Below are 14,234 nucleotides of genomic sequence, written 5' to 3'. Positions count from 1 at the left end.
ATGCCTGTGATACTGAGATGAATTCTTCCTGCACATGTGAATTATTACCCTTCCCAAACACATTCCAAAAAGAGGTAGATAGAGATGAGGCAGTGGTCAGTCATTGCAGTAAGAAGCTGTGGCTAGACAAGTGCTGGAAAAGGGTAGACTAAAGGAGGAGAAGGCAGTAGGAAATGCATTGTCTGTAACCTAGAAAATGGGAGGATGGAGGGGGCTACTTGGAATCCCAGTAAACCACCTTACCAACTTGCCATAAAAACGCCCGGTAATCTCTTGTACTCCCTGCTGCATGAAAATCTGGCTGAATGCAAGTAGGTAAACCATTTCCCGGTGGCAATTCAGTCACCTTCAGGGAAAAGGGAGCCGGGATTGCACTACACTGCCCAGAGACATTTAGAGCATCCTTTGCAGGGGGCAGATAAGAAATAGTATCTTCATGTCAGACAACCACTGAATTCCATGTATTCCTTCAGGGCTGTGATCATGCCCCTCTTTGACCGTATCTGACATCTCCTGCTGCCCAGTATATCTGGGGGACTAACCCTTCTGTTCTCTGCCTGGCACTGTCTTGGCTTCAGTAAATCCTTTGAAGCCTTCCAGCCTCATTCTTTTAAAAGAAATACCCTCAAATTTCTCATCTTTTGTCTTCTGTACTGACATATTTCAATTTACAAGGCAGCCTGAGCAAAAAGTACAACTATGTTTTGTAAAGAAAAGTCTGTTTCAGTTGCCGTATAGAAACACGGGCTGATTTTCCTCATGTACTCCATAGATCTTTCTTTATTATATGGTGTTACTAGAAGCTGAGGATTTGCTCCCCTCCACCTTGTAAAAGGAAGGAGAAAAAAACAGATCATATCTTACGCACATGCTATTTGAAGTAAAATGTTTTCTTAAAAGCTGGATAGAGTATCTACTAATCTATTTTTTAAACATCCCCAGAAGTCTATGGTCTAAACCATCCTTCATGAAATTTCACAGGATGTTATCATTATATAGTTAGGTGTAAAAGTGTGAAAAAATATTGGTGCACTGTGGGATCAGATCCAAAATTAACAAACTTGCTTGAAATATTTGCACCAGCTCTCTCTTCCAAGCAGTGAGGATGTTTTCAATACCATATGCTACTAACAACAGGATGTGACAAGATTATAAAGGCATCTCCTGGGTGTGGTAGAAGAAGCTCTTTGTCATTAATGCTGGCAATTGAGTAAATGTTTGTGAGTGAACAATGAAATCTAGGGCAGGATATTTTATATAATTTTCTTTCTTTTTGGCAACTAGACACCAACTTGAGGGAGTCTTAGAAATGAATGATTCTAATACTTATGATTTCAAATATAAAAACAGGGTAAATGATGTGGTACATTTGAAAATATATCCTCCAAGCTGGTCTCTGCACTGCCTCATTTCTGAATCATGCTGAAGAGCTGTTTATTGCTTTCCTAGGGGGCAATATACCATCTCCTGTGACTACAGTCCTGACTTAGACACTGAACATTTCTGAGTTTACGGTGCCATTTGCTGAGCCCTGCATGTGGTGTAGAGCTAGAGAGCAGCAGGAGACTAACAAGAGTGACTTTGTTTGTGTGGTGAAGATGGAAATATTTATGTGCCTTTCTGCAAGTTGGAGAATCGAAGTACAGAGGGTGTGAGGATACTTGAAACCAAATCCAGGAGCGCACTGGTGCAGACATCACGGATGAGAAATGTGAGGAACTCACATGTTATCGTGAGAATCTGCAGTTTGCCCTACCGTGGGTATCTGTAGGTCTAGAACAAAACCGCAGTATTTCACAACACAGCCTTCTAACTGTGCTACAGGGATCTGCCACCTTCCTGCTGACAGACTGCGTATCTCAGTTCCCACATAATTAAGCTCCAGGGGAGCACTAAACACTGCAAAGCGACTGACATTTTTCTTTTCTTCTTCTTCTTCTTCTTTTTTTTTTTTTTTCATTTATTCCAGGCTCTTCATCTGAGAGAGAGAGAGGTATAAGGCAGCAGGGAGGAGCTGCCAGAATACAAAAGACCAGCTCTGCCTGGCATTTAGAACCCCTTTGCAGCTTGCATGAGTCAGTGCTGATATGCTGTGATTGATTGGACAACTTGTTAGTATCACAAAGAGTCCATTTTGCAAAGCAGTCCATGGCCCAATTCATGGGCACAAGAGGTTTTGGTTGCTGTTTGTATCTACTTGGGTGTGGACAAATCCTAATTATTCTTGGCATTAAGTGCAGGCTCCTGAGCAAATGTACAACCATCTCAGCAGGGCTCCTTCTTTTGGCATAGAACTTGTGTTTTGTTCCAGAAATCTTCTGCAAGTGGTGTTTGTATTCCTAACCTGTTGCAACTGTGGGTTGCTTGTTAAGACAAAAGTGATGAGAAAAGGCATTCTCCTCCCCTCTGTTTCTTTCCTTGAGGTTTTATCCTCCACTTCCCAGACACAACCCTGCAAGTTAGTGCTCTATTCTCTGCTTCTGCTTTATCAGCCCCAGGGGAAACCCTTGGTAAGGGTCTCCTTGGACAGGTCTGTGTTCCTCAGCAATTGATTCTCCTGCCTTGATTCTTAGTAAACAAAGGCACATTCACTCCTCTGGCCCCTTTCTCACACTGTCATTCCTCCCAAGCCTATACACTTGTAAATTTTTATACCAGCATCAATAGCCATGTCTCTCTTTCCTCTCTGTCCAAGAAGCAGGTACAGGTGATGATGATGCAGTTTTGCTTCAAGTTTTTCAAACACGTGAAGAAGTGCATGTTGTTCGTGCTGTCTTGAGCTGCATCCAGGAGAGGATTCAGCTGTGCTGCAGGAAATGTCTCAGGTCAACATGGGTACCGGTATCAACCTGCAGCCTGTACTCTCTATATAGATACAAGCAGTCGCTACAAATCCAAATGAGACTGGGACGTATGCAGTGTTTATAGTAGAAAGAGTGTATTAATTGAAATGACTCAGAGACCTAGTCTTTCTTGGCTACATTTTTGGTGACTCCTTACCTTTTTTGTGATGCTGTGCCCTTTATGGAAAGATTCAAATGTAAGGACTTGTCAACCTGAACATCCAGGTGTATTTGCTATTGCTCTTAGAAATAATTCACTATCTTTATATAAACTGAGTCTTTGGAGCTTTATCCGCATAAGGATAAAGCTCCAAACGCTGGATTCAAACCCTAATCAGGTCATGAATGAAAATAGATTAGGTGAGGGGAAGACATTTGAGGATTTAGATCTAACCAGTCTCTCTTATAACAGGACTTAAAGAAATCCTTCTGGATTCCCTGAGGAGCTCTCAGCTTTCACTAGATGTTGACTTAAGTACCTTGAAACCATCAGCTTTTCTGACTTTTTAACCTCTTTCCATCACAAAAGAGATCCTGTTTGCTTTCTTCTCCCTCCCCTTACCCATCCTTACTGACAGCAAAAAGCAACCCCACAGTTTGACTGTCTTTGTGCAGAGATCAGAGCTGGAATTATGCATGTACAGCAGGTTGTGGCTGAGATGTACAGGCTGTGGGGGAAGCCTGCACAACTCCTAAAGCACACGATGCTTTGCTACAGCCCTTGCTATTAGTCACCTGCTTGGATGAGCAATAAACTCTCCAGAAGTTTTCAGGCTAAGGAAAGAGAAGCGATTGGGCTGGGACTCTCAGATCCAACAACAGGTGGGTGCAGCGTCATGTTGCTTGTAATTGTTCATAACAGTGGAATTCAAAATTAGCTCTTCTTCACATTCTCTGCCTTCTATCTCTGAATGGAAACAGGGTTGCTCAACTACAGAAAATGAAGAGAGTTAGGTAAAAAAAATACAAGATTCTGGTTGTGTGTGGGCCAGGATGATCAATATATGATATATGGTTAGAAGCGTATCAGCAATGACACCTTGAAGATAGGGAAGGAGCTGAGGAAATGATGTGGTAACTTTGCTGAGGTGCAGGAGAGGAGGGAGGATTTAGATAAACAGAATGTGGGAAAAAGAGAAATCTATAAGTTATTCACTGAGATATTGGAGGCAAGTATGACAGTGGTATCACAAGATTGTGACAACATGTTGTCAATGTGTCAGTTTTATCTCCTGGCTGTAAGTGCCAGTATGTGATGAGGTGAATGGTGCTAACTGCAGTGAGGTGTTGGGAGCCAACCATAGCCCAGGAGATGTATGGTTCTCAGCCCTGCTCTGGGGGAAGGAACAGCAGTCCATTCCTGTGAGACCTAATCATCATGTTTTTCTGCCTGAAATGGTAAGTTTGGCATATTAAATCACCAAGTTAGGTTCACCTTGGCAGGATGTTTTTCCCAATGATGTGTTGCTTATCCTGTATTATCTAATGAGATCAGCCAAAATCAGTGTGGTTGACAAATAACAAAAATGTTGATGAAGAGCTGAAAAACCTGTTATGCATCAGACCTCCCAGGCATCCTTAGGCAGAAAGAAAGGGCAATCAATGTCAAGTATTTCCAGACCATTGTACTGAGAGCCATTGCTTCTTCACCTTTGAAGATCTCCAAACATATGAAAGCTGTGTTGTTACTTCCTCTATGTGAGAACTTTGTGAAATTGTGGTGTGTACGGTAAGAGCTTTTCAGACCCTTTTCTCACTTAAACAAGAACCTGACTCTGACTCTTGGCTGCAGTGATCAGATTCTTTACGAAGTCCTTTTGCTGATTCAGGTGACTCCTGTTACAGATTGGATGGGATGAGAGAGCCACAGCAATTCACTTTGTGATGAAGGAGAGATACCCAAGATGCTCTTGCTGTTACTCAAATGATTTTCTCCTCTTTTCATACTAAATTTTCTTAGCGGTTACCTATGAAAAGAGTCTGTACAATGCCATTTTTCTTCGTGCATGTCTCTTATCTTTAGAATGAGAAAATAATGCTTTACTTTTGTTTCTAGCGCTATTGAGAAAGTTAATGGCATATGAAAGTGGAACATTAAGATTTTCTATTTCTTTATTTTTGCTGTAGCCCAGTGCAGATAAGAAAGGAGAAAAAGAGAATGATACTGTGTGAATTGATTGGTATCGGTCAACCTTTAATTTTGTTTGCTTTGTAGTTTAGTAGCTAGAAAAGCCAGCTTACTTCTCTTTGGCTAATTATGAAGTGAATCTGATTCTATATAAATGATTATTTTTGAGTATATGTACATGGTGTGTGCAGTTGTAATGCTCACATCTTTACAGTAAGGCTGAGGATGTCTTTGCACAGTTACTGAGTGTTATTTGCCTAATTAGAAGGAAAAACAAAGGAAGCTATCAGCTGATGACTTACCCACTTCCTTCTGAAAACAAACCAAGAATAGACCAACCAAGCAAGTAAAGGAAACATAGGTGCTGATGGCTGTAACATTCTCCTGTGTCCATTCATGCATAGGCAAGAAGAAGTGTAGAGCTGGGGAGAATTATCCCATCCTTACTGAGGTGCACTTGCCAGTGCACTCCTGCACCACCTGAGGCTCAGCAGGAGCCTCCATTTCTTCATGTACTCCCTTTCCCCCCCCCAGTTTAGTGGGATTACTTACCTGCTAATCTACAGTATTTATTTGTAGGTACCCAAGTCTCTTTTGTTCTCTGGGGTACAAGTAATAATAAAGAAAATTAATACAAAGGATGTTTCTCAGAGCGTTGATCATGCTGCTTATGACTATACTGCTTCTTGAGAAATAGGCTTAACCTACTTTTGCAGAGAAGTCAAAAGAAAATGGTAATGTAGCCACAGAACACATAAGAAACCAAGGGCAGTTGTTAGGGAATAATACAATGAAGCCCTCTCAACTGGCTAATGAGATCTTATGGTGTTTATGTAGGCAGAATTTTAATCATTTTGATCTTGGTCGCAGCCCCTGCCTTGCATCCTTCACCCCCATGTTTTCTTTTTATTGTTGTGTTCAAGAGCATCTCAAAATGCAGTTCAATTAATTTGGTGAAAATTGGAATAAAGTAAAATTTGCAGTTTTAAAAGGTAGCCAATTTGACACATCATAAACAGCTAGTTTGTCAGACTTAACAATAGAATGTTGCTAAGACATCAGTGTGAAAGAAGACGCTGTGTATTAAGTTTCTGATGTGTGGATTCATGCTTACAGCTTTCAGAAACCCGACAGCTTTATAAAAAGCATTATAATTTCTGCAGAACAAAGAAAAAAATACTTCAATGCTCTTCTGTGTCAACAAAGAGTGATTTTCAATGCTTTCTCTCAATTCCTAAAAAAAATTAAAAAAAAAAATTCCTTTCAAGAAAGCACTGGATTGTGACTAAATACTAGGCTAGACAGAGCTACTAGGAAATCAGCAGAAAAAAAAAAAGGGGGTTTCTAGAACTGAGTTGAATTTATTATGATTACAAATTTCTCTAAATTAAAAAATAACACTTCTGGTTCTGAAATTATTCATGGCATGATGCTAATTCACTGAAAACTTCAGCTGTAAAACATCTGGTGGCTGTGCTACAGTGGTGTGGTGAGGGTGTGATCATGTCTCCCCTTTATCTGGCTCCTTATGATTTAGAGCATTTGCAGGGCACTTAAGAAACTTCTAGCCATGTTGAACCTGTGCCTGCTGCTGGTCCTGTTATCCTCTGTGTAAGCTATCCATAGAGTAGCTTCATCTGTGCAAACCAGACCCTCAGGAGAGGGACAGACCTGCTGACTGTGTCAGTGGTGGTTTCAGTATTAAGACACAAGGTGCAACAACCCTAAAGGGAAGGGCTGAGGAGAGCCTTAAGTCAAAATACTGCCTAGCTCATCACCTCTGGTATTTGCCTGCACTGGGGCAGTCCCAGGAATGAATTCACTTTCTACCAGGCTTCCAGGTTTAATGGACCTTATAGGTAATTGCGTGTAGAAGCGTGCACCACGTGTGCCCGCCATGGCTGATGCTCTGATAAATAGTGAACTGCCAAGTGGCAATGGGGGCTTGTTCACTCTGGCACAAGGGGGAAACTAACCTAGAACTATCACGACTTGGTTGATTTCCCCAAGCACTGAGCATCACTTCTGATGTTTTTTAGTTTACTACTGAGGCATAGAAGAAACTCAGGCCTTAATTTCCTTTTTTCTTTTTTTTCTTATGAGCACCCTCAAATTGAATGCATTGAATGGAACGTCTTGTCAAATTTACAATTTTTTATATGCCTGTAAAATCCTTTGATCTGATTTGAAGGAACCTGTCTCATCCTTATTGAGCTCTGCTTAAGAATGAGACCGACACATTTAATGCAATTTGATCTCCACCGGTGCCCTCAAATTATTATGGTTCACATGTTGAGCACTGAAGAATCGCTCTGCTGTAGACCTGCATCAGCTCCATCTATCCATGTAGCAGAATGGAAATGTCAGAGCCTGCCAAGTCCATTACTGATTTTGAGATACTCCTGTGTCTTCAGCCGGTATTTTCTATAGAAGGGTGCAGTGTTGCCCTGAAATGGGCATTTACACATGGATTGTGGAACCCTGCGTCTCAGTTGAAGAGTATAATCTACTAACACCTGCCTGAACTGGGTGTTTCCTGGGTAATCAAGCAATTTCCATGTAAGTCATTTTGCAGTGTTAGTATTTTCTACTCTATAGACAAATGATATGAAGGACAGAGAATGCTGTAATTTAGCAGAGAGCGGTAATGGGTGAGATTTTCTGTGAACTGCATGTGCAGAGTGATTATTTGTAGGGGATCTCATTTTTTCAGTATATTTTTCTAACGACTGAATGAAAAGCTGTTGAGTTGACGTGGTTTTGATTAGACTATGTAAATATTTATTTTACTCCAATTGAAAGAACAGCTCAAATATCAGCATGTTTGCCTGGATTGATTTTTATTATTTCTGCTTTCTGGGGGAAACATAAATATCTGTGTTCCTTTGCTTCCCCCTCCTTTATCCCTACCCAATATCTTCCTATCACTGTTGCTCTCTTTATTGTACACTGTAGCTCATCACAGTGAATCTCAGTGTTTGATGATGATTAAAAAATATCTATGCTTTTTATTCTGGGCAGAGGAGACATTTGGTCGTTGCGGTTTTATGAAGTACCTACAGGAATATTTTAAAGAAAACATATATAATCCTAAGTTTATGGACATTGTACTAAACTTTAACTCCTTCTTTTAACAGGCTGTGAAAGAAGAGACCTCTTTTGTAAATCCCAGTAAGACCTCCAGCCTGCAGGACCCTAATGTAAGGTCTGTTGCTTCTTGTCCGTAGGGAAATCAAATAAATACATGATTTAGTAAGCCATTTTCCAATCTTTATTGGACTCAAGAAGTCCATTTACTCATACCCAAGTTGCTGTGTAAAGTTCCTAAGTTCATCAAGCAATGACCCAAGGAGAAGATGTCTAACAGAAAGGACCTTATCTTTTTCATAAGAATCAGATGTAGCTGAAGAATCAATAAAATCTCAATTCTAAAAGTCAAGATGAGTATCAGTATTCAAACAATTGATAAGAGCAAGGTTAATAAAAAATCAAGTCTAGTGATTTTTTTAAGTATGGAAAAGCTTATGCAACAATGTCAATGTTTATAGGCTTTGGCTTAGAGAAGTATTAAGCATCCAAGATAGAATATCTTCGTGTTTGTTTTTCTTTCTGACTTCTGCAGGTATCCTAGTTGAAAAGAATAAATAATAAAAATAAAAAAAAAAGAGTCAAAATAGTGACTCATTTGCTTATGTCAGGCAGGAGTGACTACTTCGGATATTATATTTTTTTCTATTTGTAGGGGATATCCATCTTTCTTCTTTGGATGGAGGGGGCTTATTTATTTTATTTAAATATTACTTGAATAGCACAGTATGCTGTCTTTCAGTGGTTGATTAGAGTGGAGGTTACAGCAAAGGTATTTGGAAATTGCCTCCATCTAAATGTATGGTAGTGCCATCAGTTTGGACATCGTTAGTGTCAGGTATGGATTTCTATCATTGCAATCATCACTGTTAATCAGCTGATTATGCTGATGCACATGCTGTATATAGATGCTTATGTATATGTACTATATATCTCCAAGTCCTAGTTATCTCATTTTTTAAAACTGTAAATTTCTAGTGTTGACTTTTCCAACTAAAAGACATTTTAGCGTCCTATAGGAAAGGCTGAGTGAGCTAATGAATTACGTTTGACAAAACAATTTTTTTGAACTCAGAACAAAACAGCTATAATGGTGAAAATGTGCCAACCTTTTTTTTTCAAGTGTGTACCCTTCCTAGAAGGTGATAAATTAGCAAGTCTTCCAAAAACATTTCATTCAAAAATTGCTTTCTGATCAGTTTGTACTGGCAGAGATGCTACATTTGCATAGTAAAAACAGCTACAGAGAGAAGGATGGTGAGGATAGTTGGTGGTGCTGAGGCAGGAGGGTGCACAAGAAGAACCTGGCAAGCAGTGATTTTCCTAATTGTTTGTCCACGGGTCTGCAAAGTCCAGTTGGTATTTTAAAGCTCTCATTCTTCTCTACCACTGCCATTTTTAGGCCAGTACAACGTTTTCTTAGATTCCCATGAGAAAATTATTTGTGTATGTTATGCAGTGACTTGTTCCTTTGTTTAATAGAAATGAGTTTCACTCATTGTCTTTGCCATGAACACCTTTTGCTGAATTGCTGTCAGTTCCAGAAGGAGTCTGGGAGGACCTGGTTCAGATGACAACTAAAGATTTGTTTTCCTAACTGACCTTTGTTGACCTTCTGCATAACATAGAAGAGGAAGACCTTTCTATTTCCCATTTTGTGATAGATTCTCTTCTTCATCATACTGAGTTGTAAATGAGTTGTGTGCTGTGTGAGGTGATATACTATTCAGTGTAAGGAAGGTTGGCAACCTGGCTGCAAAGCTCATTTTGCTTTTTTCTTTTGCGTATATCCAAGTTTATGAGCTCATAACAACAACTCAGAAGGTCTCAGTATGCAGCAGTGTGGTGTAGACGTGCCTAATATTTGTATCTAGTTTATGTCAAGCATTATTTCCTCCACAGTCAGTTGTGACAAATGAAATTGTATTGTTTTATTGCTTTGCGCCTGTGTTCTGGAGGTGCAAATATACAAGTAATCAATGCTCAGAAACAGACTCATTTTAACAGCCTGCATTCATAATCTGAAGAATAATGCAAACAAAATACATTGTCTAACCAATTCTCTTTCTCATTCAATTGGCTCCCTGTTCTGCAAGGACATGCACATGCCTGCATACAGCCAGTGTGTGTGACCTATTTGCCAACAATGTCCTATGTAATCTCTGTTTTGAAGACTTGGATTAACAAAAAAGAGACTGCTTTGCTAAGAATTGCATGCGAGTATGGGCAAGGGTCAGTTAGTACTAGCTAGACAAGTCACCTAGGAAGTTTTCTGTGCATTATTTGAGAAAGATATAAATATCCTTTGTAAAACAGCCCTCTTCAGGAAACATGATTTCCATGCAGGTACCCTTGAGGACATTCTTGTGTGTGTCTGTGCCTATAGACAACATCTGTGAAAATGTTGAATTCTTCATATAGAGAGGGAATAGAACGTGAGGAAGAAGGGCAGTTTTGTTTGATTAAAAAATGATGCTCTCTTTGCTACTACCTTATTCTCTCATCCATTGCCAGTCTAAAGATTCCACTTGTAATAATTTAACTGCTTAGATATGGCCTGCAATCCCCCTGAGCAATTATTTTAGCATGTGCCATGGCAAACTCAATTTGACTAACAATTGCTATAGTTCTTCATGGAATTAGTTCTGGTTCATCTATCAATTACTCATGTATATGGGTGGAATAACCATTTTTGCTACAAGCAGGTCTCCAGTCATTTTGTTGGGCACTGCGTCAGAAGGGTGTAAAATGTTGTGCTTATGCTAAGCCATCGTGTATCTGTTGGCTTATTCACCCTTGTTCTGTGTCTATTGGAAAGCTGCATATCCTTCCATACCAAGGTCATCGCATATGGGCAGAAAAAGAAACATGCCTGATGTTGAAATTGCAGTAGTTTCACCAGTTTCAGGAGGACAAGGCTTATGAAATTCATTCTGTCAGTAGATGCACAGGCTGGAAATAGAACATGTATCTCCTAATTTTCCTTGTAATACCTAACATGTAGACATCACATTAAGGCTCAGGAAGATGTGGGTCCACAGAATGGTACAGTCCTCTCTCCTTCCTACTTCTGGAAGCTATTTGCTTTATGGCTCTCTCCTTTGGAATTTTTTTTTTTTTTTTCCCCAAACTCTTCTAGTTGCTGGTTCCCATTCAGTGAGGGAAAAGCTGGTGGCTCAGTCAACCCAATACATGCTACATTGTCCCAGCTTATGCCCTCTTCATTCTGCAATTAAGGCCAAAATAGCACACTATGAATTGAAACATAGTCATGCATCTCCTTTGCTGACTCTGCTGCTTTTTGCTTTGCTGATGAAAAGCAGGGCAGCAGATATGCCACAGCAGTGGCAGTGCTGAATCCATCCATGCTGCACATGACAGAACCCTCAGTTGAAAAAAGTCAAATGAGAGCAATGAATACGAGAGGAATTTCAAAAGGAGACTAAATAAGGGAGCTCTGAGTCATCTTGATAAGGCACAGAAATCCTGCTAAGAAAAGTTAGAATTGTCCTTGTTACAGGTCTGTTGCAACAGACTTGAAAGCACATGTTTTCATCAACACCCAAATAATACATAAAGTGAAATACAGCTGGAACATAAGAAATTTGAGCAAGGCAGAGCATTATGCCGTGTTACATAAAAGAAAAAATACCTGGAAAAACAGGTTATTTATTTATGCCCTTGCATATTTTATTTTATATACTGCCTATATCAATTCAGGAAGAAATTCAGCTAGCTTGCAATTACCACCTTGCATAGTGAGGAAGGCTTTCTTATAGCAGGTTGCAAAAATATGCTTGTGTGAACACTGGTCTAGTATGGAATTAGCTGTTCCAGTCACTTTGCAGTTGGTTTTTTTTTTTTTTTTTTTTTTTTTTTTTTTTTTTTTTTTAATAGTTCTTTTGAGATGTCTTGTATATGAGAGTTAAGTACAATCTCATTTTAATCCTTCAAGTCTGGAGCAAATTTGATGAGAAGCTGCAAATTAATGCTTCCTGCTCATGTTCTCTGGCTTCATTTACTCCATAGAACTGGGAAGGCTAAGAAGAAGCTGTGGTAGTTTTTGTATGCTCTTAGAAATTCAGCAATTTGGAAAAGTCGTTTAGAGAACAACACCCTACGGGAAGGGCCCAATGTGCAGCTCCCCAGGTGAAGGGAAGCAAGGATCCTGTCAGTCCCTTTTATGTACCAACAAGAGGAATTTGTCTTCCATGAGAGCTAAAAAAGTCTTTCTGACAGAACATTTTCTTCTTTAGTTTCATGAGAGAAGGATCTGTCATTATATTGATTGGACCAGAAGGGATTTTGAGGAAGTATCAAAGGTATTGACTTTCTGTTGGAAAATTCCCTGCACTCTGCCACCTAACTCAGTGTCCAGATTGAAGGAGAAGAGCTCAGGGAGAACTTTCTGATATCTAACGTAATTCAGGACAGAGACTACTGCATGTATAGTTTTGGAAAGGTTCTTATCACCTTCCTCCATTTGGATTTTATTATTTGATTCTTTTAGCCTTGACTGATCAGGGTTCAGGCTGTCTGCCAGAAAGTTTGTATAACGTATGTAAATATTGCAGAAAATGTAAAAATTGTTGTCATGCACTTGATTGCTATCTCAGGTCACTCTTTCCTCTTGATCAGAGCCTGTCCCATCTTGTGAGATTTCTCAACTGCAACATTATCAAGGCAATGTGAATCACATAGTAACCTCTTCACCTTTTTATAAACCTCACCTACTTCATAGTGAAAGGATGGGCTGCTAGACAGATAACGTCCTGAACTTCCTTTTGATAAAATTTCCGCTTAATTGCCAGCCAACTTGATCTGTTAAATGCAATAAACATATGACTACTCACAGAACCTCATCAGCAGAATTCCTTTTGTGATTCCTCTCCTTGTTCAGTGTTTTGCCAGACAGAACAATCCATACAACTTCCCCAGTGTCTGTGCGTGAACCTCTCCCGAAAACTCTTTTAAGTATCTATTTTTCTGTCTGGCTATGACCACCTGGATACACCTATAGTGTGTATGTGTGAGTGTATATGCACACATTCATATACACTGAGATTGGCAATATTTAACTTAAAGGTCTACGTACCTCTTGTTTTGTTCTCTTCTTCCAATAGCTAAATATAATTCCTGGTATCACTCTGGTGCACTCATTTCAGGAATTTCAGCGTGTGGAGAATTAGGCTGATTTAGTATGGAATTAGGAACTGCTGATACTTTGGAACAGATCAGAATACCAGCTCTCATCATGTGTAGCCTGTTTACCAAGCCTAACTTTCATCTTGGGTCATGCCGGTGAAAATGTTAGCAAGGATACCTGAAGTTGAGTAAAGTTTGATAAGCAGTTGAAGTCAAATGTGTAAGATGTGAATCCCGGTGACAAATTTACTGATAATGTGCTTTTCTTTCATGGTTACGTGTAGTTCAGGAAAGTTTAGAGACGTTACGTTTCTGGTGATATGGTTGAAGGTCTTCAAGAGCTGCTCAAAACAGCTTGAAACAGGTCCATCCCTAACACAAGATCAGGTCAGCTGTGATTTTGTATTGCTGAATTTTGAAATCCTATAAAGTTGAAGATTATGCAGCAAATTACTCATGCAAATTGCTGATCACACATTTAAATGCAAGTTCCTGTATTTCTGAGGTAGATGCCCAAGTTGTCAGCAAAGAGCCGTCTTCATCTGAAGTCCTTTCATTTTCTGATCAGTTACGACAGTTGTTGTCACTGTTGTGATTTGCTACTGTGCTCCATGTGGTACATTTATGGACTGCAGTGTTTGTTTTCCCTTATAACGTGCTTTTGGATTGTTACCAGCTCTGGCATGCTTTACATCCCACATGGTTCAGGATTTGTCTGTGGATTTCTTTCTGTTTAGGCCAACTGCTGCACCACTCTTTGTTGATCCTTGTTATCCAAATTATCTCATCTTTCATACGATTGCATAGGATTGTGGGAGTAGGTATAAGCACCAGCTGGTGCTTTGTGCATTCATTTATTCCAATTTTCTTTGTAAATCTTTCAATCCAAAACCAAATTACACTGTTACATTAAGACTAATTACATTAGAAGCTGCTCAATATGTAATATAAAATTAAATGTTATCTCACAGCTTGATGATGCTGCGCACCGGAAAAGAAGGGTGGAAAATATTAAATTAAATCAAGTTGTA

The 14,234-nt window shown here is 39.5% G+C and overlaps 1 protein-coding gene across 3 annotated transcripts in view; it reads left to right on the top strand.

Moving 5' to 3' along the window:
* EPB41L4B (erythrocyte membrane protein band 4.1 like 4B) overlaps nucleotides 1–14,234 on the top strand; it is a 164,814-nt gene that overhangs the window by 114,814 nt on the left and 35,766 nt on the right. For all 3 annotated transcript variants that reach the window (XM_052704243.1, XM_052704242.1, XM_052704241.1), the window contains exon 19: nucleotides 8,109–8,176. In XM_052704243.1, coding sequence (XP_052560203.1) covers nucleotides 8,109–8,176 — 68 coding nt within the window. The remainder of the gene's footprint in view (nucleotides 1–8,108; nucleotides 8,177–14,234) is intronic.

The sequence above is a fragment of the Tympanuchus pallidicinctus genome, unplaced genomic scaffold (genome assembly GCF_026119805.1).
Source record: "Tympanuchus pallidicinctus isolate F22 unplaced genomic scaffold, pur_lepc_1.0 scaffold5, whole genome shotgun sequence".
In the NCBI taxonomy this organism is placed as follows: Eukaryota; Metazoa; Chordata; class Aves; order Galliformes; family Phasianidae; genus Tympanuchus; species Tympanuchus pallidicinctus.
This window is presented reverse-complemented; position numbering and strand designations above follow the sequence as displayed.